Below are 27,908 nucleotides of genomic sequence, written 5' to 3' on the forward strand. Positions count from 1 at the left end.
GACTGCTTTTTAATTGGGATGGATTATAAGACACTTAATGCAATCTACCACAAGCTGAATATTTACACAGGCCTGTGAGGACCAGCACTGTTCCAGCTTCTGATACCTTATCATGGAAGAATTCCTATTATGTGGATCTTAGCAAAAACCATGAATAAGCAGAACAAAAGCAAAGCAGTCAGGAGGGGTTCATTTTAGTGAGTGTCTCAAGAACCTCTTTTGCACTAGAAAACAATGCCCAATTACCCTGTTTGCACAAAGAGCAATGTCTGTTGCTTAAGAAAACCCCAACATATACAGCAGAATAGAGCAGTAGATGTATTACCCAAATATCACAAATAGCAAAAGCAAGGAACTAAACCTTCTGAGTGACATTACTCAGGGCTTGGGATTGGGATCAGTGCTTGGGATTGGGATCAGCAACTTTATTGGCAATACACACAGTGGGACTGAGGCACCCTCAGCACATTTGCTAATGACACTGAGCTGTGTGGTGCAGTGACACATTGGAGGGAAGGGATGGGATCCAGAGGGACCTGGACAGGCTGGAGAGGTGGGACCGTGTGAACCATGGAGTTCAACAAGGCCAAGTTCAAGGTCCTGCATGTGGACCAGGACAGTCCCATACAGGATCTCATTCACCAGGCTCTTCTACAAATAAAAGCCACAATTACCTGTTTTTGCTGCAGCGTACCTATGTTGGCTTGACAATGACTAATGTGCAATACGTATTTTAACTGGAAACAGGCACACCAGCCCCCAGGGAGCTAAAGGACCTCTCTGTACCTTCAGTATACAAGCTGGGAGATACAAGGAGGGCTGCACCGCTGAAGGAAGCTGCTCAGGTTTCCTCCAGCACAGGCCAGCCCAACCTGCCCTTGGGTGAGGGTAACATCACACGTACTCTGCCAGTTACAATTCACTCCAAGCATAGCTCTGCCCACTGCTTACTGAGGTCTTCCCAGTGCATCTTCTATATAAAAGCAATTGATCCCATTATAAATGTTTCTGCATCTTCATAATATCCCATTCCTTTCCTCCCCTTGCTAGAACAGGGTTAATTCATCCAAAATATGGTGGCAAGTGACTTTACCTGGATGGTGAGTACAAAAACCCAGAAAGATTCCTACAGTCAACTCGCTGCATAGAAAATGATCCATATCACTGAGCACAGCAAAGGGAGCTGGCTATGGTTAAAGCAAGTTTTCTCCCCGAGGGAAGAACAGGCTGCCTTGCCATCACAGCCCAGTTTATAGATCACCCGAGCTCAGGCTTTCTGAGCTCCTCTTTGGCTACTGTCTGGTACAGGGCTCCCTTGGATTGCAGCCTTCCAACCTTGAGGCAGCATCTCCAGCCCTGCCAAAGGGAGTGCTTGGTAGACATCATCTTTGTAACACCTCAGCACATTCCTGATAGACACAAGTCTTTCCCGAAGCCACCCCAGCAATGATCCAGCTGCTGGACCCTCATCATTGGTCACCACAAGTATGAGCTGCCAGCCCCTGGATTTAATTCACTTGCAACAAAGCAGCTACAAATCAACTTTACTTTATTTGGTGTTTCTTTGCTTGCAGCAGGCACCTACCTTCACAGATTTGGCAGCACATCCCCATTAGGAAAGGTCCTCTTCAGCCTCACCCTGGGAGAAAAGAGTCAGGCTCCCCAGAGAGGTGCAGTGCTTGTGCTGAAAACCTCATCTCTGCTCTCATCTGCAAGGAAACTAATTTGGATAATTCTGTCCTCAATCTTGCCGACAGTGGAATCCTCCTCTCCACAACAGGTTTGACAGCAGAACACAACGTGATGAAAAGACCACATTTAGGCTGGACGTAAGCAAGCCCATTAACTCATATTTCAGCAGGTTCAATGCAATCTCGGTAGCAAAGTAACACGCTGACTGGCAACATCCATCTCCAGGGCATGACTCCGACCCCATGCAGGGAGGATGCAGGGACCTCTCCCCATCCCAGCTGTGCAGGGCAGAAACCTGCAGTTTTATTCCAGTATCCACCAGTCTATAGGAAAAGGCACTGGGGCAACTCATCCTTCAGGCGTAGCTTGCAGCATTGGCTGCACTCAGTGTAAACTTGCTTTTCCCCATGGGGATCTGGAAGCCTCAGCTGGTGTACCTGCAAACAGCTCTGTGGGTAGGAAGAAGCAACAGAGCTGACAAACTCTGCCCCGTGTAGCTGCCAAGCCCTTGCTCTCCTTTAGAACCTTATCAGGGGGACAGAATGAGGAGCAGTTTTAATGCTGTTTATTATTACAGAAAGTGAAGTGCCACATCAAGCAGAGCCAACACACAGTGATTTCAGTGTCAATGGCTGAGCTAATCAGTTCAGCAGCCCTGGCTGCATCTCTAACACCCATCCCACTGTGAGTTTAAACAGCGTTCCTTGCTAAGCCCAGCCACAGAAGTCCCAAAATCTGATGAGGGAGGAAAATCCCTTTGGCTATATGGAGTCACAGAACAGTCCAGGTTGGATCCCAGCCCATATGCACCAGGAAAAGGTGAGTTTTGGGGGGCAGCAGAGGGGGGTGCCAGGCTGCTCTGCTTCCAGCATCACCAGCAAAGTTGAGAAAGAAGCTGTCACACTCATTTATATATGTAAGTGATCTAGAGAATTATAAGCTAAATTATTTAAATGTCCCATTACTATTAAATTACTGGGCATTCATTGTAAGAACAGTCATAATACAGGAACTAATTTGGTATTAATGTGAATGTCAGCGTTTCATTGCAGTTATTTTGTACTTCATCATAAGATAATTTACCAATAAATTAATTGCCTTAATTGCTTCCTCCAAACCCAGGAGAACCACATATGACATGACTTCTAAAAAGTGTTTGTGCTCATCCCCATTCTCCTGCTTTAACCACGCTGAGGAGGAGCCCCCTTTGAAACACTCGGGAACAGCTGAGAAAGAGGGAGCAAAGTGCGACTTCACCCTCCCAGAGGCAATCAAGTCTTGGCATAACCCTGCCCTGTGGATTCTAACGTGTTTTAAATATAGCCCGTGAGTCCATGCTTGGCACAGGAGCCCAGGTTTCAGTGTCAGCTTTGCATGGTCCTGGGTGTTGGGCAAACAGCACAGCCCCCATCGAGGCAAGGGGGAGCACCTGGAAGCCATTCTCACCCACATTCCTGTTGTACCAATTCCTCACATTCCCTCTGCCCCCCCAAAATACCAATAACCCTCAATCCCCTTCAGATGAGCATCAGCCAAACCAGCCAGAGCAGAGGCTCGAGCTGCAGCTGATGGACCTGCTCCAGCTGGAAGTAACTTGCTGCCAATTTCCCACAAGGCAAAAAAGTGCCATAGATCAGAATTTCAGGAGTGCACAGGATACCCTGCCTCAGAGCAGCTCGTTGAAACCCTATCAGTAAGCCCAAGAAACACAAGTTTATATAGTGCTTGGAATAAGCTTGAGTAAGTACCCAATACCAAGTCAAGCTTTAAATCATCCCCAGCCACCTCGGGAAGAGCCCCACAGTCTCTATCCCTGTTGGCATCCGACCGAAGGCAGCCCCAGTCCCACGCAGCCAGGCAGGAGGCTGCATCCTTGAACAAGGAAGAGGGGAAACCAGCTCTTGCCAGGGAAACAACAGCAGCCACCATGAAGTCAGGCTTCCACAATGTGCCTTTGGTATTATTAGGTCCCTGGCTTATGTCAAGCGCTTGGGTTATGCCACTGTGGCCAAAGCCCTTTAATCAGACACTACAACTCCAGTTAAACACGGTGCCAGCACTCCCCTCTCATCCCTTCCAATTCTACATGAGCTATTTTGCCTTACTGACCTGCGCTGATTTAAGAGACAGGGTTATCAGGAGCACTGCCTCACAGGGACTTTCACAACCAGCACTGAAGTTCCCTGGCAACCACAGCAAGTCACCCGGAGCTCCCAACCCTCCTTTCCCCAGGAGCTTAGGACAAGTTTACCACTGCTTTCCTCTCCAGGAGATGGAGAAAAGCTCCCTCCAGAGCACAGTGGGTGAGGACAGCCTTTTCCTCCAGCTTCTTGGTTTACGTGGGTTTTAATGCATTAATGGAGCTCTTCGGGAACGGGCTGCACCAGACCCACCACTTTGGCACATGCTCATCCACCAATACGGGGGGATCAGCCCAATTGCAAAATGCTGCTAAATCCTTATTGATGATGATGACTCCTCCTGGTCCTAGGCAGTCTGCATCATGCCAGGCTGGCCAATGGGTCCAGCTCCATGTGGGAGCAGCCCAAAGGAATCCATCTCCCTGGCCAGAGACAATTCCCAACCACACAGCACCCGGTGCAGCTTATTGTTGCCATCAGAACTGAAAAACAAGCTTCCATTTCTCAGCAAACCCCCCAAATCCAGCAGCACAAAGTGAAGCTGACTGTTCCATTAACTCCCATCCTGCATCAGCAATTCTCTAAAGTGTGGAAACATTATAATTGACTTTTCTGCTTGTAGCAAAATGTCATTTTTCCTTAATACTTCCTAAGTCAGTAATGCATTTCAAAAGCCTCCGATGCCACTACTACAACAGGACTTACAAATTAGCACATTTTTAGCTTTTCATTAAACACAATACCAAAAAAAGAAAGTCTCATCATATTAAGGGTTTCTCTCCTCATTATCCAAAGTACTGCGACTTTGGAACTTCGAGCAGCAAATTATAATGCACTCAGCCTGGCTCCATTGTAAATGAGGGCTTCAAAAAAGGTGTCATGTAGTCGGGCCCTCTTTAAGCACTGAAAATATTGGAGTCTATTTGAAAACGCCTTATGTAGTCTCTCACTAGCCTTGCAAATCATCACAGCACCGGGTAGGGCTGCCTTTTATTTTTTGCCTCATGGCATCAAGCCATTTCTATTCCGACCAGAAAAAGAGGATTATTTCTTGCTGGGATTTCAAGGAATAAAACCCCTGTACCTAAGCTAACAAGCTGCATAAAATCCCCAAATCCTTCAGGGCTCTTGTTCAGCTCCGCACAGCATCCATGGGGCTGGCCCCTTCAAAGGGGAGGGGGTTTCTCCAGCCAAGGATGCTTTCTGGAGGCCACTGGTAAAACGCGGTGCAATCAAAGGCACTGTGCCTGCAGCTCATACCCAAGCTCTGCTGAAGAGCTGCCACCCTGGGAGGATGCTGCAGAAGAGGGGATGTTTCTTTAGCAGAGCAAACAAGCTCCAGCCCATTCTTCCATGCCAAAAGCATCAAGCACAGGCTGGGGTTACAGACAGGGGATATAACATGGGATGTGCCAGCAGGGGAGCAGGGAAAGGCTCACATTCTGCTCCTGGAACCCCCCCTGGAGCATCCAGGCTCTGCTCCCACTGCCCAGAAGCCTTAAGGCCAAAAGATGGGAGATGTAGACTCCACACTTCTCCTCTATTCCCAGTCCTCTGGAAAAAAGCTGAACTCATCCCTAATCTCCTCCACATGACTCCAAACAAAGCCAATGCTGCCCAGGTTCCCACAGGTGGGACACCCCTCTCCTTAAACATGCTTACGCTTTAAGTTACTCAAACTAGCAATGAGGTCATCATTGAGAAGACAGGTAAGTGCACTCAGAAGCAAAGGGGCAGAGGCATGGAATAAGGCCATTTGCTTCTGCTGTTGCAAGGCAGCATCAAGATAAAGGGCATTTCCTAATGGCCACTTCCAGCTCCCTTACTTTAGGCTCCTCTCCTGCCTCAGTTTCCCCCAAAACATGAACATGCAACCAGCAGCAATGCAAGGATTGACACAAACACTGAGAAGAGATGAAGGACATCTCCCGGTACAGGCTCAAACAAATGGGAAACACCAACAAACCTCAACGTAAGCAACAGAGAGCAAGGAACTGAACAAGGAGAACCTGCAAATGAAAGCTAAATACCAGCACCACGACAAAAGCAAACACAAGGAACTTTCTTTCCACTGAGGAATCACAGGAACACAGTTGATGCGTGGACACCAGGCAGGGAAAGGACTTCAAGCGCTGCTTTGCCCATTGATGGGCGCACGGCCAGCTTCCCACTAATTCTACACCTCTCATGTCTCTTCACAGCACCTGACTAGAGTCAAGCTCAACAGGGTCTTCTTTCCCCACTGATTCCGCCAAGCCCATTCCCTTGGCTGTGGTTTCGCTGGATAGTAGGTAGGGACAGTGGGAATCTCGTTCATCCATTCATGCGTGTCACTAGTTAGATGACGACAGCCCATAGCCAACCACCAAACTCTCAGGGACTCAGGGCTGAGGCTGTTATCTGCTCAGTGAATCACCTGCAAATGGGAAGCACCTGCCCGCACAGCAGGAGGAACTCAGGTGCTGGAATGGGTCGTTGGTAAAGCCAAAGGGACATGAAGCCTGGGGAAGGTCCCCATCCTTTCCTCTACGGGGTGTCCAGGGTAAGGTTCCAGTGTACACATCAGGCTCTCGCAGCATCTCGGCTGGTTGGAACCTTTCCTAGAGGTTTCCATCCACATTTCAGGGCAATAGGTTCTTTCAACAGAGGACCAGAGGTGCTGGTTTTCAATTCCAGGCACATCATTATTTGACCTAGCTCCTGGAATCTGTATCATACAAGGAAAAAACACTGAGCCTGCCCACCCAAAGGCTCCTTCATGGAGTGGGACTTGTGCTTCTTAAGTAAAAAAACCTCAGGATCAGACTCCAGAAATTAAAAGAAACAAGATGAAGGGGAAAGAGAATGGGCTGAAACAAGAGAAAAACCACTCTGGTTGGGTTTGGAGACTATTTGGAAAACAAGGGAAAATCTTGGCATCAACCATTAAAGACAGGATACAGAATGATGGGCGGTCGAGCAAGAGCTTGAGGAGAGGTTAAGGGCTGGGTGCAACCCTGACCTCTTGTTAGGAGTAACTGGAGCTGTGAATAGACAGGAGGAGATGAAATCAGCACAAAATCTAGCCAAGTTACACCCATGAATCCTTTAAACAAAGGTGCATCTGAGAGATGGCTCCATCCCAAAAGCTCACAAAAAGCCTCTCAGGCAGTGCCCATGATGGGCAGGGAGGTATGTTTAAAATGCATCAGATCAGCCTGGAATGTGGGGTCCTAGTGGCAGCATTTCCAAGCCTAATGGAAGGGTGGTGGCTCTCCATCCCACCACCTCTCTCAGCCTAAGAGGACCCAGTGGGAGCAACCCCTCCTCTCCCATTGGAGTGGGTTGGAGGTGCCACATCATGTCCTAAGAACCTGCCCCATTCTTCCATCCTCTTCTCCAGCCAATCCAGGAGATGCCGCCATCCCCAAGCCAAGATAAAGCTCATGGCAGGGGATTGGAACGGGATGATGTTAAGGTCCTTTCCAACCCAAACCATTCTATGCCATTCTATGCTTCTGGGATGTTGCTGCAACACCAGTGACGTGCCACCCCCTGGCAAGCAATGCATCCCTCTCTGCCTGCTTAGGAAGCTCTCTTGGGGGGGGATGTCAGCATGATGGATGGTCCCATCATCAGCACTGGCCCCCGAGAACCAGCAGCCTTATCCCAGCAACCTGTAATTTCAGAGGCGGTGCTCCCAGCCCATAGCCCACCGGTGATGGGGAGAGGTGGGAATGACAGGAATGAAGCAGGCAAACCAGATGGCTCTCTCGTTAAAGTGCAGCTGCACCAAGGAGAGGTCACAGCTGTAATGAATCGGGCCGAGTCCCCACTAATTAACACTGACAAGAGAGGTTCAGATGTGCCTAGTAGTAAGGAATAAATCAGTGCCCCAGAAATGGATGCAGCCAATGAGGGATGGTTGAGTTTGTTCTTCTCTGTCCCAGAGGGCAAGCAATTATCTCCATAACTTTCTAGTTAGGGTGCACTTGGGAAGCACATTTTCCGATGCACAAATACCTTCCTTCCACAACTCTGATACTCCTTCAGGTGTCAAAAGCTAACCTTGCTCAGGAGCAAAACAGCATGGGTATGAAACTAAGCAAAGGGCTTGTATTTAAGCTCATGGTGCCATTCAGCTCCTCTGTTTCTACCTCTTGTAGCATTCTGGTAAAGCAAAGCCTGTTGAATGTCAGTGATGCTTCTGGTGGAGACCCAGCTAAGGAACAGGGTGAATTTGCTTCAGTTCTCATGGGTAGCAAAAGGGCTGGTGCTGGAGTCCCGAGATACCTAATGCTGGATCCTCGCCTTTATAGGTAGCCAGCCTGCAAGAGGTGGTATTGGCTCATGGCACATCATAGCCCTGGCGTCTCCCATCCCAGGAGATGGTCCTACATTATGGACCCTAATCCCTTCCAATTTCCTCCTTCCCTTTCCTCCCCTGCAATCACAGCCTCTCTCCTCCTCCTATAGGTGCTTACATTGAAGCTGGCCATCTTAGGGTATCAAAGTTCGAGATGGGCAGTAGAAAAAGAGACATTACATAGCAAATCCAGCACCATGGCTTTGGCACAGGGGGACACCAGCCCTTGTACTGCTCATGTGAAGGGGTTTAAACCCCCTTGGGTGAGTTCAGGCAACCCTTAAAAGCAAACACCACCCTCGACCCCTCACTACCCACTACTACTGAGAGCTTCAGGTCTGTACCCACTTGTGTCTCTCGCCAAGAGCATTTTGCAACCCGGAGAAGCATAGGCACTGCAGCCCAGCACCTGCCTTTGCCAAGGGGGCTCTACCAGCACTGTAGGATAAGGAAGGGAGAAATGAAACCAAAGACCCGCAGCCTTTACAGCCCCCCAGAGCATAACCTCAGGAGTATCTGCTAAAAATAACCCATCTCCTTGCTGCTGCAGACGAAGGGTGAGCTGATAAAGAGCAAACACCATCACCCAGCCTCCTCCTGTCAAGGGGCACGTGATGGAGCCCAGCCCGAGATGGTTTCCAGGCTGGCAACAGGGAGACATCCCATGAGCGCATTACTGAGGGGTTAAATAATTGGACGGGCTCTTCCTCGCCTTTCAAAGGGGATGCGCTCCAGGCCTGGATTCCCAGGGGATAACTCACACAGCTGCAATTCTCCAGCGGGGAGGGGGGAGAGAGGAAGCCTTGTATTTTTAGTTAAGCTAGGAGCTATAGGGGTTTGACTCCTGTAACTGATGGGAAAAGGCAGGGGTGGGGAGAGAAAAGCCTGGTTGTAAGAACTGGAAAGGGTGTTTTGTTTTTAATTGAATTAAATTACAACAAAGGGCTGCTACAAACCAGCACTACACAGCATCTTCCTGTGTTATATGAAGCTGTTAAAGGAAAATGTTTCAGCACTGTTTAAATATTATCTAATTGCCAATAAAATCTGGGCAAAATCAATGCACCTCGGGACGGGTTTGTACTTCCCTGGGCAGCAGCTTTGGAATAAGACACACACACACACACACACACACCCCTGCACAGATGTTTTGTCTTGGTGGCATTAATCCTGCGTCTCAGCAGACACATAACTGGGCAGCGCTGTCACATGGAGCAGGGGGAGTGCTGGGAATATAAGCGTGGGGACGTTTTGGCAGCAGGGCGCTTGTTTGCAGGGTGGTACCTAGCTCCAAGAGAGGAGATCCCAAGCCTCCCACCCCACACTGGTACCCAAGGGGAAGAGCAAGCATCGCCCTGGAGAGCTGCTCTCACCATCCAAGGTAAGCTTGGACAGTGGTTGGTGGCATCGCCATCCTGCCTGTCCCGCTCTGGGTCCCCCCCTGTGGGCACAGCATCCAGCTCATTGTGAGGGGTGAAAGGAGGTGCAAGCTCTAGGTCAGCCACACATTGCAACCTGTGAGCAGCTGGAGGAGGCAGTGCCACTGCCTGCCAGCCGCTGGGCTCCTTCACCCTGCTGGAGATGCCCCTGGAAAGCATGGAAACGTTAAAATTATGCCATTCCCTGCTGCCAGAGGGCAGCTGTAAATCACAGCGGCCATCCCAGGAGCTCCTCACCAGCACATCTGGACTCACCGGATTTGCTAAGGCAGCTCCATGGGGCTGTTTTTAAGCAGCAGGGCAGGTTATTACAGGCTGGAATCTCCCCAGTGTGAGCACTAAGTTGTTATGTGGCAGCTGAACTTGGGGAGCAAGCTCGCGCTGAAGTAATTTTGCTTCTGTGTATCGTGCTCTTTCATGTGCCAGGAATGAGTTTTCCTCGTAATGCGAAGCCAGCACAGACAATTTAAGTCATTATTAATAGATACACTTGATCTGAGGAAGTAAAATGCTTAATGTTTTGTTAAATGAGGTGTACTCTGCAAACAGCCATATGCAGGGAGAAGGTTAAGATGTTCCCCCCACGTTAGAGATTAATGGGTGCAAGGCTACTGCTAATGAAGTGCTCACCCTCGCCAATGTTTGGGACCCGAGTCTGTGTAGGAACAGCTCTTACTGAGGCAAGGACACACAAGGATGATCCCAGGCATAACCAGTTGCAGGATCAGGACCTTAGGATCCCGAGGAATGAGGACTGGAATGCTGGGAGATGTGCCCAAGGCAATGCAGCACAGGACTGGCAGAGGAGGGGGTTAGGGCTGCTGGGTCCCAGCCTTACTCCACCACCCAAAATCACTGCCTTTAAGGTGACAAGTAGCTTATAACCAGTTGAAGCCCCCTCAGTTTACCCTTCAAAACCCAACCAGTCCCATTCTGGCCAGCCCCAGGATGCTCTGCAGGTGTCCTGTCTGCCAGCTCCTCGCTGCAGTAAATCACTGCCTGTACAGCAGCATTCCCCTTATAAACACAGAAACAGCGATTCATCCTGACATCACTTCCCACTCACCAGTGGAAAAAGCACTTGACTTGGCTGGCAGGAGCTCAGGCTCCTGCATTTATATGTGCCACTCATCTGCAAGAGGACGATTTCTTTCTGCTCTTGCTGGCCCTGGCTATTTTTAACCCCCTCTTTCAGTGATGCTGTTAATCCTGTCATTACCGTGACCCAAGGAGTGAGTGTTACATGCAAATCAACACTGATTAAAAGGCTCACGAGAAGGGGTCACGGGGTATTTCAACACACTCTCAACAGCAGCTTAATGCCAGGCACACATACATGCACTCAACCCTAACAGAATTAGCCCATGTCTGACCAAGCAGGTCTAGACTCCCTGCTAGACTCCCTGGCTGCAGAGCAGGAGGTGGTCCATGCCGTGGGAAGGTGATTCCCACATGAAGGCATGCTTCTTGTGGAGACATTACAGGATTGCTAATGAGCAGAGAGGGAAAGCGAGCCAGGGCTGCAGAAAGATGACCCAGGACAAGTTCCTGGGGAAAACAACCTTCATCCATGCTGCTCCATAGGTCTCTAAACCATCTCCTGTGCTGGCTAAGGGATCCCAGGGGATAACGAGGATGGTTTTCATACCAGAGCAGTGCTTTGAGGAGGTGGTTCGGTTTACAGCATAAGGGTGAACAGGCACAGAGAGGCTGGAGGCAGCTGAATAGCAACACGTGGTGAAAGAAGAGAGAAAGACAAGGGGATTTGGAGGTTACAAACCAATCGAGGAGGCAAGGCCAGCCTTGAGTTCAAAGCAGAGAAAGAAAACCACCTAGGCTGACCTCAAATTAGCTCCCTCTGCAAATGCCGGTGAACAAGAACCTCAAAGCAGGGCTCTTTTACATAGGGCTGTCAAACCAGACCCCTCTGGCTCAGCACAACCCCATCCTGAGTGGGCGCACTGTGATTTTATTGTGGTTCCATGCCCTTCCCATGGTCTTCAGGCCAGTGGTTGAATGCCACCAAAGCCATGCTGGAGAAACTCAAAGAGAAACCTCAGATGACTCTTGCAGGGCTGGCACAAGGATGCTCACAGTGGCCTGCAGGAGCCCAGCAAGGTCCCTGTTCACAGGGAGCTACGGAGAAGGTCCCAGACATCTCTTCCAGCCTCAGGTTGACTCCACAAAGCACTTGAGCAGCACCTCCACGTCCGTTCTGCTTTGATGCAGTTTAACATCCTCCCAGGATCCTCTTTGATGATGTTTATTCTCCGGGTAGGGGGATGTAAGAGCTAAAGGGGGTATCGTGTCACTCACAGCCTCCAAGTCACGAGATGCCAAGGTCTATTCTCGTCCCCACCGTGCACTTCTCCCGTGACCCTGAGGAAAGGAGCCACGAGCCTCAGGGCAGCAGGAGTTGGGGACGCTCTGCTGGCATCCATCCCTGTGCTTAAATGGCAGCAGAGTCTTTCTCTCTCCTATACAAGGCATGAGCAGGGAAAACGGCTCCCCCTGCCAAAGCCCCAGAGGGATTTGTACCTCGCTGGCCTTGCCAAGTGTTTTGCATCCCTGCAGGGATGCACCGGTGTGTGGTGTTGGCCACTAATGTAAAGCTCTGATTTTTAATTATAGTAGCCATGAGGCTGGAAACAGGCAAAACTGCCTCAGAGAAAAAAAAAATATAGTGTTAGGTGGAGAAAGCCCCCCCAGTTTTTTAGCTCAGAGCACACAGTAAGGTTATATGGCATTGGGCACACAGGAGCTGACTAAAGTTCTTCTTTTCTGTTGTTTTTTACCCCCTAAATAGCACCTTTTTTCCCCCAGCCTAAACACCCATGTCCCATGCTGCTGCCTGCAATTACACCGGTGATTTAATCCAAGAGGTACTGCCACAACACAGCCCAGTGACCGTCTGACCCTCATTGTATCACATACCCATTATCATCTGACCCCGGTGGAGTTATAAATACAACAACAGTAGAGACCTAACTGGATTATAATTAGACAATGAGCCCAGGAGGATGGGAACAATGAACTATAAAAGCCCATCTACCCTCCCAGCTAGGACCTACACACACGGGAAGCACCAGAATGGGCGAGTTACCAGGACCTGTAACAGAAAAGCTACAGATTTCCCCCAAATTGGATTTGGAGCATCCTCTAACAGCTCACGCTCCTGCCACCAAGTATTACACAGCCCTGGTCACGGGAGACCTGCAAAGCCTCGAGGTGCTGACCGACCGGTACTATCAAGATGTGAACCTGGTTTTTGAGATCAGTAAAGATGAGCTGGAGTGGCAGGTGAAAAGCCAAGCGTCTTATGGACTCTCAGGTACTTCTCCCTTAAAGGCCAGAAACATTAAATAAAGCTAGGTATTTACTAACCCTAAGTGGAAGAGTTGCAGTGCACTGCAGTGCTTAACTCTGCTTTTATAGCACCTGCTCCTGAGGTGGCTGGCTCCTGTTAGCTGACTCTGCCCTGCAGCCCTACCCATAAATATCCAGCACTTCCTTTCACTACTGTATATCTCTTCTGCACATACTAACCCACCAGAAGGGCAGGGAGGTGTAAAACGTGTGTGTACACAGGATCCCATTCAGGCTGTGTTGGGGCACTGCGTGGCTTAGGCATGCCTTGCAAGAGGGCTCACAGCCCAGATTCTCTGCGCAGAGGCTCAGAAAGAGCAGCCTGGTCCTATCTGGAAGGAGTAAGATGCTCCCAGGTTAGTGGTACCTGGTGCCGCTCAACCCCAGATGCTCTCCATGGTCACCAGGTGCTCACCGAGCACTGTGCATCAACTGATGGTCCTGGAGGCGATGGGAAATGCACCTTGCTCCAGCTAAACCCAAAACCAACATCCCTTTCCCAGCCCTGCATGCTCCCACCAATTCGGGTGCCCTCACGCCCAGCCCAGTCCCAGCAAAGACAGGGTTTTTTTTCCCTCACCTGGTGCCGATGGGGTATTTCCGAGCTGCCTTTCAGCTCCTGCAACAGGGTCTTGCACGCAGGATCCCCTACCCAACCGATTACGGGCAGGATATTGGTTTACCCACCTCGTGCTGTTTGAAATCCTGCTCCTGGATGCGCAGGCACCAGGGGGGGAATTCCCCTTCCTCTCTTGCCAGCAGCTCTTGGAGCAGCCACCAGGCTCTTTGTAACACCGAGGGAGCTGGAGGAGCCCACGGAAGCAGCGGGGTACTGGTGCTGTGCATCCCCAGGCCCGGTGCCCGGGAGGGAGCCCCGCGGCTCACCCGTCCTCGCTCGCTTGTCCCCGCAGGGCTGTGGTCGCTGGAGTACAAGCGGGAGCTGAGCACCCCGCTGTGCCTCGCCGCCCGCCGCGGCCACGCCGCCGTCCTGCGCTACCTCCTCCGCCGTCGGGCAGACCCCGACCTGGCGCCGGGCGGGCGCGGGCCCCTGCACGAAGCCTGTCTCGGGGCTCACACGGAGTGCGCCGCGCTGCTGCTGCAGCACAGGGCTGACCCCAACCTGCGGAGCGACCAGGGGCTGGCCCCGCTGCACCTCTGCACCACGCGGGACTCGCTGGGGTAAGGAGAGGAGCGCCCTCAGCATCCCCCCCCCCCCCTCAAGCTGATAATCTCGCATCCCCTGCAAGGGCACCTCGGGGTTTTGCCTCTGTGGGGTGCAAAACCAGATGTTGTGGTCCCTGGCAGGGTTCCTGTGCGCCCCTGCACCTCCTGGTTGCAGCAGCTGCTGCTGAAGCACGCTCAGTGCACATAAAAAGGGGGCATTTCAGTGCTGGGAGCATTGCATGGCCCAGGTCTTCTTGCCACGGACAGGAGCAGCCCAGCTTGGCTCCATATGCTTTTGCTTCCTTCTCTCTTCTGATGGTTTATCCTAAAATCACTGTGTCCTGCATCCCTGGTCCAACACACTTTCCTCTGGGAGATGCTCAGGATGGGTACAGGCACAGGCACGTAGGTCACCCTAACCTCCTGTGCTCCTCAGCCCATGCCAACCCCATCCACAAGGCATGTGGTGCCAAACAGGGTGCCCACTCTCCTCCTAAAATCTGATCCCTAGGGCCATAGCAAAGGGATGGGGTCTGCGGAATGGGTTACAGAGGGATCCACCTTGGTTTATAGCTGGGGTTAAGGCTTGGCCACGTGCATCTGCTCCCTTCTCACCCTGGATCAGCATCACACAGAGATGAACATAACCATTGCCTGGAAAACTAAGCTTTGCATATATGTCTCAGTAAGACTTTAAGTGCCCAAGGAACTTGGATTTGTATAGCTTAACTACAAGGAGGTGGCGAAGGCAAGGTTCCCACTATGGATCCCATGTACCATGGGCGAGGCAAATTGCTCTGCAAAAGAAAAGCAGCCAGAGAGGAAAAGGTTTTTAGATGTAAATACCTTGAGCCCAGTTCACAACTAAGAGTCTCTGTAAGATGGCCAAAACCCAAGCATTAATCAAATTCTGGTTCAGCCAAATATCTAGGGATTAATCAAAAGCATCCTTGGTGTGAAGAGGGTTTGAAGGAGCGGGATGGGTAAGGGAGGATGCTACAAGCAGCACTCATCACTAACAAGGAGCTGGTTTTAATTCCTTTACCCAAACTCCCTCTTGACCTTAAAGCTTTCAGGCTTCAAACCCAAAGCCACCCTAAAAGCCCTGGGGGAGGAGAGGGAGGGAATTTTAGCCTTCACCAACCTGCTCTCCCCAGTAGAGTTGGGGCACAGAAACCAACCTGGTGCATGGAGAAGACCCCACAGTCCTGTTTTCAGCCAGGTACTATCCAGCTTGGAAAAGTGTGTATACATACACATATATATGTATGTGTGTGTGCGTGTGTGTGTGTGTATATATATATATGTATATACACACACTAAAAATGGGCCATTGTCATTGATTTACATGTTATTTCCCCCAGAAGGATGGAGGGGGATGGCAGGTGAGCCAGGGAACAGCGATCAGACACATGCAACATGGAAACAGATGAGTTACAAGCCCTTGAATATTGGGGCTTTATAATGGAAATGCTAAAAGACCCTTAACTATGCTACCCGGCGCTACGGGGGCTTCTACAATAACTGAGGCAACTCCCTTGAAAGATCAAAAATTAATAGACATTTCAGACAGGGTTTGAGGTTTCGACCACTGCTTTTCAATTGCAAAGACTTTGCTAAAGTTAGAGACTGAGGAGGTCAAGCTTTGGGTAACACAAACATTTCCTCTTTGATTAGGGGGAGACTACTTTACCTTGCCTTTTTTCACTATTTTTTTATATATTTTTTTTTTATTGAGGAGTAGATTTTAGGTCATCCTTAATTTTCTCCTGACAATAAAGAGCAGGTCATTGACCTACATAGAGAGCTATTTTATTTTTCTCCCTCTCGATAACAATGGCCAGAACACCTATGTGCCGGGTTCGTCTGTATTCCCATATACTCGGCAATTCACCATGGGGGCAGGACTTAAAACCTTTGAGCCTCTCAGTGACTGGGATAAAAAAAAATTATCTGGGCTTCCTTCCAGCCATTTGAGCTTCAGAATCCATGAGATTTCAACAAAAAGGATATCAGAGCTTTAATCTAGGAGCTTTTTGAAGAGATGGGAAAAAAAAAGTTCCAGTAAAGTTCAGTCTTACCTTCTTCACTTTAGGAGCTGTTCATGCCAACGTCGGCCTATTTAGTAGAGTTCCTCTCCTTGACCTCTTTTTTACAGCGGAGATAATTAACATGGTGGGGTAAGATGAGTCTCTAAATTCACTGCACTCTCTCCCTGGTGCTCTCCCGTTTCCCTCTTAAAGCTGGGATGATTAAAGGAGTCTGCCTTTATTGGCACCCCAAAAAAAATAACACAAAAATAATTGAGGGGGAGAGGAAGAGTCTCAGCTCTCCCGGCGGTGCTGGGGGGAAGAGCAGGCATGGGGCGGTGGGAAGGCACATCGCAGGGACGCAGGATGTAGCTCCCACCTCCCATCACGGTACCCACAGCACAAGGGATGGTGAATGCCAGCTACTGCATTTGTGGAGTCCTCCTTCAGATCTTTCCGAGTGGGAAAAAGCTCTCTGAAGATCCCAGGTTTCGCATGCAGCAAGGGAGAGCCTACCTGAAGAGAAACCCCCCAGGATTCTCCAGCCTTCCACAGGGGAAAGAGAGCTTAGTCAAGGCAAGGAAGGAGAAAAGATGTCATCCCTACATCTGTGCAATTTGGGCTTGTGGGCGAGTCATGCCCTTGCAAACGGTTCTTCAAGGTGTCTCTTCACTCCGGGAGCTGAAACTACAGTTATCCGCTGGCCCTGAGCCTCCAGCTCTCAGGGATGGGAAATAAATGGTGGGATGAGTCATAGAATCACAGCCTGGTTTGTGTTGGAAGGGACCTTAAAGCTCACCCAGTTCCAACTCCTGCCACGGGCAGGGACACCTTCCACTAGAGCAGCTTGCTCCAAGCCCCCGTGTCCAACCTGGCCTTGAACACTGCCAGGGATGGGGCAGGAGGAGAGTCGGTGTCCATGCAAGAAGCAATAGGGTAGGGAGTGAACGCAAGACTGCCAGCATGGGAACACAGGGCAGGTTTTGCTTAGGGAATGTTAGATGAGGATAGCACACCATGGGAGGAATTAACAGGAAAACAGGAGCCAAGCAGGAAGGCAGGTACCTAAAAAGGCAACGTGATCAATATAGATGGGCTCCCAAATGCCAGAGAGATGGGCACTGACCTGCCATTGGTGGACCCAACCCATGGGCACTTTCCAGCTACTCCAGCACCGGTCTGGACACACTGCCCTTTTGGCTATGGGAAATAAGTGTTACTACAAATGAGAAGAGATCACAGATTGCAAAAGACAGCATTTAGCATCATCTAGTGCTAAACTTCATCCTCTGCTCTGATCAGCACTGCTGATCTTGAACAGCACTGGATCTTGAACAAGAAAAAAAGTGCCCAAAAGGGGACACAAAGCACTACCCAAGGCCTGACCCTGCTTTTTGAAGAAGCTGCTCCCTATGTTGGTGTGACAAAATGAGGGCTCATACAAATGAGTTTCCACGGCTCACGAAGTTTTGGCAAGGAGGCAGTAATGCAGGGAGTAGTGCTCCTGGTCCCCCACACTGGCACAGCATTGCTGGGGCTCACCAGTAGGCTTGCAGTGCTCCACATTTCATCTTTTAAAGAAAACCAGGCTTCCTTCTTGTAGGGAATTAATAAGAATAATCACTGCATTGGAGAAGGCTGGGGTTTTCCCCCAAGTGGGATCAATCCTGCAATAAATCACAGAAAGAAGAGATGGTCACTTGAATACCATGAAAAACAACCAAGCGAAGGATGGGAAAGCCTCACTCCAGCTCCAGGGAAGGGGGGGGGGGGAAATGAACAGGGGATTTTTCCATAGGAATACTGGGGGCCTGAGCAGGTTTTGGGGACAGGAATTCTCCTCCAGCCTTCGCTGCCCCAACCTCCTGCTCCTCCTGCTGGTTATTCATCACAGCCCATTTCAAGTTAAATCCTGCTTTCCCAGACAGAGCATTTTTCATCCCAAATGGAGCAGGATGCTGGGACCCTTGACCCATCAACATCAGGCAGGACATGCCCATCTCAGAGCAGGGGATGGCAATGGACACATCCTACCCAACACTGCACTGATGTCTGCTCTGACTCTATTGAGGAGTGAGGAAGGAAGATAAACCCCAAAACATTTTATCCCATTTATTTGAGCTAGGACCCCAGCACAAGGCAAACCTGTACTACTAACACCAGTTACTAACAACACAAATCAGTGTGACTTTAAGCTAATGAGTGACTTGCCCAAGCAAGGGAGACATTCAGGTGTGTTACCCATCACCTGCAAATGAGTTAGAAGGGTTTAGAAGGGACTTCAAACAAGTCAGAATTAGCTCTGTGTGAGTGGCTCATTGAAGGTATTGCTGCCACCAGGTTGATGGTACCCAGATGGATGGAAAACAAACTGGTTTGCTTTGCCACCCTGTGCCTGAGTTTCTGCTACGCTAAACCTGTGGCTTCTTACTGTATTCCCAGAAAACTGGAGAGAAGCCCTCAAAGAAGCCACAAACAATTGCTGGGCCTTATCTGCTGGGATTTGAGTCTAAGCTGATAGTGAATAATGGGGTGTTAACAGTAAATAAACAAGAAGCCAGAATCACTGGTGATGTGTTAACCATATGAATGCATAAACAGATATTAGAGGCTAAAATAAGAGCATATTGCCAACAACCATGAATGGCATCTACCCAGCACCTGCTGATGCCCTATACATCCGAACAGAAGGCACATGCTCCATACAGGGGCCTCCCATTTGTATTAACTAGAGGACATCACCACATATTTATAGCCCCTTACTAACATTCCCTTTTTGCAGAGGGAAGAGTATCCAGGGGGATAATTCAGTATCAGCTGACTTGGGTTTCTTCCAACAAGTTAGCCATTGAACTTGATAACCAGAAAGAATAACCCTTCAGCAAGACAGCATCTGGGAAGGATGGCATTTCCACTTTGGTATCTCTGAAAGGATATTTGAGATGTCCAACATTCCACTCTCTATAACGGAAAACCCCATGGCGGTGTGAGGATGCTTGGCTGGAGGGGCTAGGCACAGCTCTTAGCTTTTCCAGGCAACCCATGACATGCCAACCTTTACCTGAAATAAAGGGCAGGGGAATATTCCAGGGAATATTCCAATATTCCCTCTGCCTTGCCTATGCAGATGTAACTCTTCAGCCTGGGCACTCTGCATACACAACACATGCCAAAATCAATGTGGTACCTGTGCTCAGGGTCTTTGGCAGAGCTGCCTCCTTGCCAACAAAGTTTTACCAACCAGCAGCATCCAGCAAGTACCGAAAAGGCCTCAGTGAGAAAGCCATTGCTTGAGAAAGGGACTGAACATGATTTAGGATAAAAAGGGAATTGTAAAGTAAGGATCTGAGGATCTGGGGGCTGGCACAACCCCACATTCAGTCCACAGCACAGTGGTGAGATCCACCGTGGGCTGTCAGCACCTGGGAGTAATGCACCTGCAAAGGCCACAGAAAACAGTCTCTCCCCACACATCCTGCAGGAGATGTTTTTCCTGGTAAATTCAGGCTTGATACACATGGGAAAAACAGCCCAAGGAGGTATTTGCAAATCCCACACCACCAAGGACAGTGAATGTCTCACCAGCTCCTGTCAAACCTTAGGGGAATGGTGCTGCAGGTCCAGAAAATTTCAAGTAGATAGTATTATTAATAATACTACTAATAATAATGTTATTATTTTCCCCACATATGTCAGCTTTCATCTGGGCCAGGAAAAACAAGCAATACCCTGGCACTATCCTTCCTCCCTGGGGCTCCTCTTCCTTCCCATCCCTCCTGCTGGAGGGATCAGGCTGGGACTCTGCTCCCCAGCAGTTCCCCCTCATTTTGATTCTCTATCGGCTCAGAACCTCACCTATGCTCTGACACCTGAGCTGAAAGTGTATTGGAGGAAAGGTCAACAGGCATGGGGCTCAACGTTGATCCTCCTCCCTGCTCCTCAGACAGCCACTGCTGAGGCTTCCTGAAGGTCTGCTCTTCCCACCTCCCTAGCAGCATTCCTTGGGAAACACAAGCTTGCCATGTTTTCAAGGTCTCCCTTGGACAGCATGTGGGTCTGCCCCCTGACTCCAAACAATACCTCCTCCATGCTGCAGCGGTGAGCTCAGCCCCATACACTAACCTAGGCAGTGACATTGAGCTGTGCCAGCCCCGGTAGCTCCCGGCAGGAGATGGAGCACTCACTCTGATTCATTTAGACTGGCGGATCACATCCATTTACTCACACACACACAAGAAACCCCAACCCATCGGGACATACCAGGCATCTTTAACCCCGTCCATTGTCAGAAGGATGCAGGCAGGAAACTCTAATGGGAACCAGTGTTGCCACTCTGCAGCAGGCACAACCCCTCTTTGCAACCACACATGGTAACGTTAGAGAGAAGAAGAAATGGGAGCAGCAAATGGGGATTTGGTTTCCTTACCTTGATTTACAGCTTATGGAGACTGCAGGTGCTGCAACTCCATTGTTACTGGGTGCAGACAAGCCAGCAAAACTCATTACCACAGCCTTAAACCACCTGTGAAGGTGTTCCTTGTCAGAACAGTCAGAAAACACAATCCTTAAGTCCTCTATGGGGTAGGAGCCCAACACAGGAGTTTGGGTGCCTTAACAAGAGAAGAGTAATCCATTTTTATACACAAACAACCCCACACTGAGCTCTTCTGCTGCACAGAGGGGTTACAAAGGGTTCAGTTCTGTTCCAAGCACAGATTATTAAGGTGGAGGCAGTGGTTTAGGATGTTTTCAGCTGAGAAACATGGTGGATGGCAGCCACATGGTGGGATTGTGTAGATCATCTCCGTAACACCCCAGGGCTGTACCCATGCAGGGACATGAAACAGCACCCAACAGGTTAATGGTGCAAAGGAGCCCATCACCCCATGTCTCCTCATCATGGCTGGATACATCCCACACCCCACACCGGCCAGGACAGACCCAGCTAGCATGGCTTAGTCGTGCTCAAGCACTGCCCAACCACTGGCACAGCTGGGTCAGGCATCATTGCTCACTGGTAGGACCCTACTGGGTCAAGGTGGTCAGAGATGCCCCCCCTCCACCACAGTCCTGGTCCATCTGGGGCAACAGCACAAGAGGGAAGTGGAGCTGTTGGAGCGAGGCCCGAGGAGGCCATGGAGATGCTGTGAGGGCTGAAGCAGCTCTGCTCTGGAGCCAGGCTGAGAGAGCTGGGCTGGTTCAGCCTGGAGAAGAGAAGGCTCCTTAAGGGGAGACCTCAGAGCAGCTCCAGTGACTAAAGGGGCTAACAGGAAACCTGGAGAGGGGCTTTGCACAAGGGCCTGTAGGGACAGGACAAGGGGAATGGCTTTAACCTGCCAGAACAGGGGAGACTGAGATGAGCTCTTAGGCAGAAGCTCTTCCCTGTGAGGGTGCTGAGGCGCTGGCACAGGGTGCCCAGAGAAGCTGTGGCTGCCCCATCCCTGGCAGTGTTCAAGGCCAGGTTGGACACAGGGGCTTGGAGCAACCTGCTCTGGTGAAAGGTGTCCCTGCCCGTGGCAGGGGTTGGAACTGGGTGAACTTTGAGGTCCTTTCCAACCCAAGCCCTTCTATGGTTCTGTGAATGATGCTGGTCAAGGGTAAGAGGCAGAGTTGCCCAAACCATCATCACCTACATTGTGGTGGGCGCCAGGGCACAGGGTCACCCTTCCCAGCCTCTGCTGCTCTCTCCCCATATCCCTACCACAATCCCTTTGGGAGCCCAGCTCCAGCATGACCCCCATTCTCCCCCCCACTGCCTCCCACCCTGTTATCCCTGCTCCATCTCCGCAGTGCACGCCCCATCTCCTCACCTCTTTGCAGATGTGCCAAGCTCCTCCTGAGACACGGAGCCACCGTCAACCTGCCGAGTGAGGACAGGGGGGAGACAGCTCTGCATGTGGCGGCCAGGCACTGCCTCTGCGACCATGCCTGGCTCTACCTGCGCCACGGGGCACACGTGGACGCACTCAGCATGCAGGAGGAGACAGCGCTCAGCATCCTCTGTGGGCAGGCACCGGGCGCCGAGGGATGCCTGCAGCTCTGCCGGCTCCTGGCTGCCCACGGTGCCAATGTGGATGCCCGGGATGAGGCACGCAGGAGCCCCTTGCACAAGGCTTGTGGGGCTGCCAACGCCGGCCTGGCACGTTTCCTCCTGCAGCACGGGGCTGATGTCAATGCCATTGACTACAATGGCATGTCCCCGCTGGGCTGTGTGCTGCAGGGTGCTGCCTTCAAACGGGACCTGCGGCCCCATGTTGTCGTCCAACTGCTGCTTAACCACGGCTCCCAGAAGATATGGCCCCCCGCCTTTGCCAAGGTACCTCCAAAACCAGCCCCCTATGGCCACTCACAATGGGGAGGTTGCAGGTGGTGATGGGGGCTTTGGGAAGGGAGAGAGAACTTGGGAAAGCCTCTAGGTCCAGGCAGGGAGATGGGACCATGGCACTGGGTTGGCCGTACTGCTGGGAATGATGGAAAAGGCAACAACTGTATGGTGTGGCAGCAGGGAAATGTAGGCAGGGCAAAGGCAGGTGGGAGGCAGCATGGCTGTGGGGGACCAGCAAGGAGGAGTTTTCCTGCCTGGGAATGTCAGAGATAGGCTTGGTGCATCAGCCGTCAGTGCAGCCGCCATATGGCTCTGTGATTCATTGGTTTTACATCAGTAAAGAAAATATTATCCTGGCTTATCAAGCCAAAAATGTAAATAAGGAGCAAGGGCCACATCCAGAGGAATAAGTGCCACAGCAAGGCAGATCTTCCCACTGCTTCACACATGGAGAATGATCTCAAAAGCATGCCAGGACAAAACCTACACATGCCTGATATCCCAGCCTGGACCACGGTGGCGTGGGACAAGCCCTGGCTGCAGCGCAGGGACCCTGTCCCCCCCTGGGGCAGGCATCTGTGCCTGACCCCCTCCCATTGCCCATGACTAGGTGCTGAAGTCCTGCGCAGCCGTGCCGGAGGTCGTCGAAGTCCTCTTCAATTCCTACTCACAAATTTCCATCTCCAGGAAGTGGGCTGAGGCCGTGCCGGAGGAGGTGCTTCAGGTGAGGTAGAGACGGGGGCTTGGCAGGGACAGCAGAGCCCTGAGGGGGAGGGTTACCTACCAAGAGGTGTTTTCCCCACCCAGACTTCACTTGGGTGGGGAAGAAAAGAAAAGGGATAGTCCTCAGAGCACTACCACACACCTGAGTCATCATAGGACCTTCTTTAGCTCCATCAATACCAAACCCGCCTGCCCTGCAATAAGATACAGTCCCAGCATCTGGAAGTGACCCTCAATCCAGAACCATTGCTCAGGCACCCACACCACATATTCTGGGTTCTAAAACCTTGTCCCCAGGTGTGCAACAGGTCTGGCCAGTCTGCTATTGAGTGATCTCTGCTGCCTTGCCCCTACAGGCCTTTGATGACCCTAGCTGCAAGGGGGAATGGCTGCTGAAGTGCAAATAAAGCTCTTCAGCAGGTTCTAGGGGATGGGAGAAAGGGGGTTTGTTCCAAGCTAAGGAAAATGCTGAGGCTGCACAGAGCAGTGCTTCTTTGTTTCCCCATCTTAGAAGCAAGCAGGTCTCTTCTGCATCAGCTCTAAGGCTTTCTGCAGGGATGCTGAGAGCATCCTCCCCAAACAGCTCTTGTGGCAAGGCTGGCTTTCTCCATGTGTGCTTCCACAGGAGCATTCCTCATCTAGCTCTTGCTCACAGGAGCCACCTCAGCTCAACAGCTCTTTAACATCACCGATGGGTTTCTTACCTCCTCCCCTTAGATCCGCATCTCAAAAGTATCTCTGGCTTATTTGGCTTAGTTGGGAACAAAACCCACCCAATGATGCTCCTGTTTCTCCCTCCTCCCCCTTTGCAGCAGCACCAGCTATTCTACGAGTCCCTTTTCCAGCTGGCGGGCACAGTCCGGTGCCTGCAGCATTTGTGCCGCTCCTCCATTCGGGACAAGTTTGGCAGCAAATGCCATTGCCTTATCCCTCTGCTGCCTGTGCCCAAGCCGCTGCGTGATTACCTGCTGCTGGAGCCTGAAGGAGTCGTGCTTTGAAGGGCTGAGAGGAGCCGGCTGAGGTCCACCATCCAGCCCTCCCTTGGTGTAGCGCATCCGCATCCATTTCTGTCATCCTGGTGGAGGAGCAGCGCATCCCGTGATAGATGGTTGTTTTTCAGGGATTTATAATGTAACTAAAAGGTGCTTTTGGCTGTAACTTTGTATAGATTTTTTTTTCTTCCCCTAATTGTGCTTTAAATAGATTATAAAGAGTAATAAAATGATTAGTAGATGTTACAAGCATGTTGCAGATAGGAAGGGTAGTCATTATAAAGGCTCTCTACAAAGCAGCTGGGCTCCTCAGGTGTGCCAAGGCAAGCACCGCGGCAGATGACTAAAATCAGCCCACGCAGGCATCAAATCCCCTTGGATAATCTCCCCTGTGAGTGACACAAGCAGAACTGAGAGCAGAGGTGCAGCATGGAAGCTGTTAGCAGGATGCAGTATCCAGTGGCACTAATATAGACTGTAAAATAGACCAAAAAGTCCACTTTTTAAAGGTAGAATCTACGAAGAGTTGGTCACTCCACACAGGACCTGAGATGGGGGTGCTGCAGCCCCCTATTTCTCCCAGTTCCCCACAGTCCAAAGGATGCACCAGCACCTCCTACACCCATTGTGCCTATCGCTGCTCCCAAAACAGAAGAGTTTGGGCTTTCATTTCACATAGTGACTTGGCAAAAGCTACCAGGAGGAGCAAAGATCTGTTTTCTCACACCCTGAGGCTTCCCAAATTGATTCCTGTTGAATCAAAGCAAGTGTGTGCACATGCCCCTCGGAAGAACAGCTGTCCTTGTGCTAGCAGCTCTGCCGCCAAATTGTTCCATGGCTTAATTACACTCGCTATTTAAATAGGAGTACACATAAATAAATCAGCCTTTTTGCACATTTGGGCTGTGCACCAGCACCCAGTGCTATGATGGGTTATACAGGCGATGCACAGCACGCTGGCAGCATCCCTGAGCCAGTGTTCATGGAGCAGGGAGTGCCCAAATGGGGAGGGAAAGGAAATTCTCCTCCTTCCCAGCTTCCACCTGCTGCTTCCGCAGCTTCCCTCACTCTTTATGTTGTGTACAGATGCCGCCAAGTTCCCCTGTGTTCCCCATCTTTGGTGCCTCTCCCACACGGGAATGCCCCATAGCAAAGCCCCATGACACATTGAGACCTGGCACTTCATGACTTCAGTGGCTCCTTTACTTCATGGTTTGTTTCAGTGGGAGTAGAACTGAAAGGGATTAAGGGAGAACACGTCCTGGCTGAGTCATTGTGTGGCTGAACCAGCCAAATCTAAATGTTGGTGCTTCTAATGAGCCTTTCATCTTTAGTGTAGCCCCCGAGTAGAGAAGAATGACATGTTTTACATCCGTATTGGGCAAGCTTGCATGGAGATAGAGTCCCACCAGGCGATCCCATACTCCCCCCAAATCCATGGCCTCAGTTCTACATCTGCAGCTACCCATGGAGGGAAAAAATGGACATCAAAGGGGTGTAGGGATGGCGGGGGTGGGGGGGAGGAGGAAAAGACTCCTTGCCGCGGGCAGAAGGGTGGCAGGGGTGTAGGGAAGGATGGAAAAGTAGCGGGAAGGGGAAGGGGAAGGGGAAGGGAAGGGGAAGGGGAAGGGGAAGGGGAAGGGGAAGGGAAGGGAAGGGAAGGGAAGGGAAGGGAAGGGAAGGGAAGGGAAGGGAAGGGAAGGGAAGGGAAGGGAAGGGAAGGGAAGGGAAGGGAAGGGAAGGGAAGGGAAGGGAAGGGAAGGGAAGGGAAGGGAAGGGAAGGGGAGTGGTAAACACCACGGACGAGCTGGGCTGCTCCCCACCCACCCACCCGCTGCCTGCGCTGCGCCCCGAGGCCAGCAGGGGGCGCCCTGGTCTCGGCCGCTGCCGTCGGGGGCGGGAGCCGCCGGTACCGCGGGCTGCGGAGGCTCCGCACGGAGCCGGGGGAACATCGGAAAAGGGGAAAAAGGGGGGAAAAGGGAGGAAAAAAAGTAAAAAATCAATAAATTTGATGGGTTTGGGGTTTTCCCCCACCACGGTTTAAACCATTCTGCCGGTGGCCGCGCGGTTCAACTGGGGCTGCTAAGTTTGGCAGGCGGGCAAAAGAGCGGGTGGGTATATACACACATACATATGTGTGTACATATATATACACACACACGAACATATGTATATGTCAGGGTTTTTTTCCTCCTGCCGGCACCTTGTTTTGATGCAGATGTTATGGGAATGGATCATTTCCATTCTTTTTTCCTTTTTTATTCCAGCAGCTAAAGACGGGAGGTCACATTAACTTATAATACGGAGACACATAAAAATGCGATTATGCCTGCTAAACAGAACACAGTAGGCTGCTAGTTAAGACAATGAGATTTCCAGGAAGCGATGCATAAATTCTTCCCCAAAATGACACATTTTTCACGTTTCATTCCAATTAAATTACTGAGGCAGCGAACACACCATACATTTGGGTGAAATGAAGGGGTTTCTGGGCTTTTTTTTCTTCTGTAAGTCTATCCGGATGCGCGTGTTTTATGAAAGGCGGTTAATATTAAGCTGCTATTAAGGAAAAAAATGTCAGAGACCTTCGCTCCTCGCCTTTTCCTTGTGGCGGGGCTGGTCTGTCTCGGTATTCCACCCTGCAGCAATAAAACCACCGATGGTCCCGGCCGGCAGCGGCTGCAAAATAAGCTCCAAATAATAGGAATTACCCGCCCTGATGCACACACGTCTCTGTTTGCTGGTTAAACAGCCGGGGATGGGGAGAACTAAGGATACACACACACACACACCCCCAAAAAAAAGAGGCTTTTCCAGCCAGTCGGGTGTTTTCCGACCCAGGCTCCCTCCGAAGCCGCAGCCGGAACCCCCGGGGCGGCTGCGGGATGAAGTAGTGGGCTGTTTTGAAGGGGAGGGGGGGGGGATGTTATCCCTATGAGAATTGCTTGCTCCCCACCACCTTCTCAACGGCTGCAAAAGGGGCTCATCAGGGTGGTAATCAAGCCCCGAAGTGGTGTCCCCGGTAATGAAACCGCATTTGATTTTATGATGGTTTTATTTTCCGAAGCAGAGCGAGGCAGCGCGCAGGCTGCGCTGAGGCGGGTGATCCGCAAAGCAATCCCAACCCGAAATGAGATTTCGCCTTCTTTTTTTTTTTCTCCCCTCTCGTAGTCCTAATGAACCTGATTGCAGGAACATTTATAATCCCCCATGGCTTTAAATGAAATCAGATATAATCAGGAGCTATGGGGAAAGGGAGTGTTTACAGGCAGAGATTGGGAAGTGCTGCTGTATTAGTAAAGATGCTGTTCCTTCTATTGATGTCTAAGATGATGGATAATGTGAGAATGGCAAATATACTATTTGTCTAATGGCTCTGCAATTAAATTCCCCTGTAAATGACCCATGCCTCATTTCATCCTAATCTATGGAATTTTGATTGAATTCGTCAGCTCTAATTGAAAAATACTGCACTTTAATGTCTGCAGTGCAGTTTCAGGACCGCGCTGGTTTTAATGAGACGGTGCCCCTCTGACCTGGGAATATTTGAGACTTTTAGTCGGGATTTTTTTAAACTGCCGGATTTCTCCACGATCTTCCCGGGAAAACCGTGCCTGGGAGTGCGTGTGGCTTTTCCACCGCTAGAGAGAATCTCTCCGCAGCGATGCGGTTTGTTCAGCGTCTCCTTTGG

General features: G+C 50.7%; 1 protein-coding gene across 4 annotated transcripts; it reads left to right on the forward strand.

Annotated features, from left to right (window-relative positions):
* Positions 1–8,965: 8,965 nt before the first annotated feature.
* On the forward strand, positions 8,966–27,619 carry ASB18 (ankyrin repeat and SOCS box containing 18). 4 transcript variants are annotated; one of them, XM_062642336.1, is made up of 7 exons: positions 8,966–8,983; positions 9,455–9,559; positions 12,678–12,948; positions 13,895–14,162; positions 21,998–22,493; positions 23,113–23,226; positions 24,038–24,466. In XM_062642336.1, exons 3-7 carry the CDS (start codon positions 12,708–12,710, stop codon positions 24,221–24,223), a joined length of 1,305 nt encoding a protein of 434 aa, XP_062498320.1. In that variant the 5' UTR covers positions 8,966–8,983; positions 9,455–9,559; positions 12,678–12,707; the 3' UTR covers positions 24,224–24,466. The 4 variants fall into 4 exon arrangements, with proteins under 4 accessions (XP_062498320.1, XP_062498311.1, XP_062498329.1 ...); XM_062642327.1 differs by lacking the exon at positions 8,966–8,983 and having other exon boundaries at positions 9,429–9,559; XM_062642345.1 differs by lacking the exons at positions 8,966–8,983; positions 9,455–9,559; positions 24,038–24,466 and adding an exon at positions 26,485–27,619 and having other exon boundaries at positions 12,559–12,948.
* The last annotated feature ends 289 nt before the right edge of the window (positions 27,620–27,908 follow it).

This window comes from Pezoporus occidentalis, unplaced genomic scaffold, assembly GCF_034315485.1.
Source record: "Pezoporus occidentalis ecotype Australia unplaced genomic scaffold, CSIRO_AGI_Poc_V1 ctg118, whole genome shotgun sequence".
NCBI classification, from domain to species: Eukaryota; Metazoa; Chordata; class Aves; order Psittaciformes; family Psittacidae; genus Pezoporus; species Pezoporus occidentalis.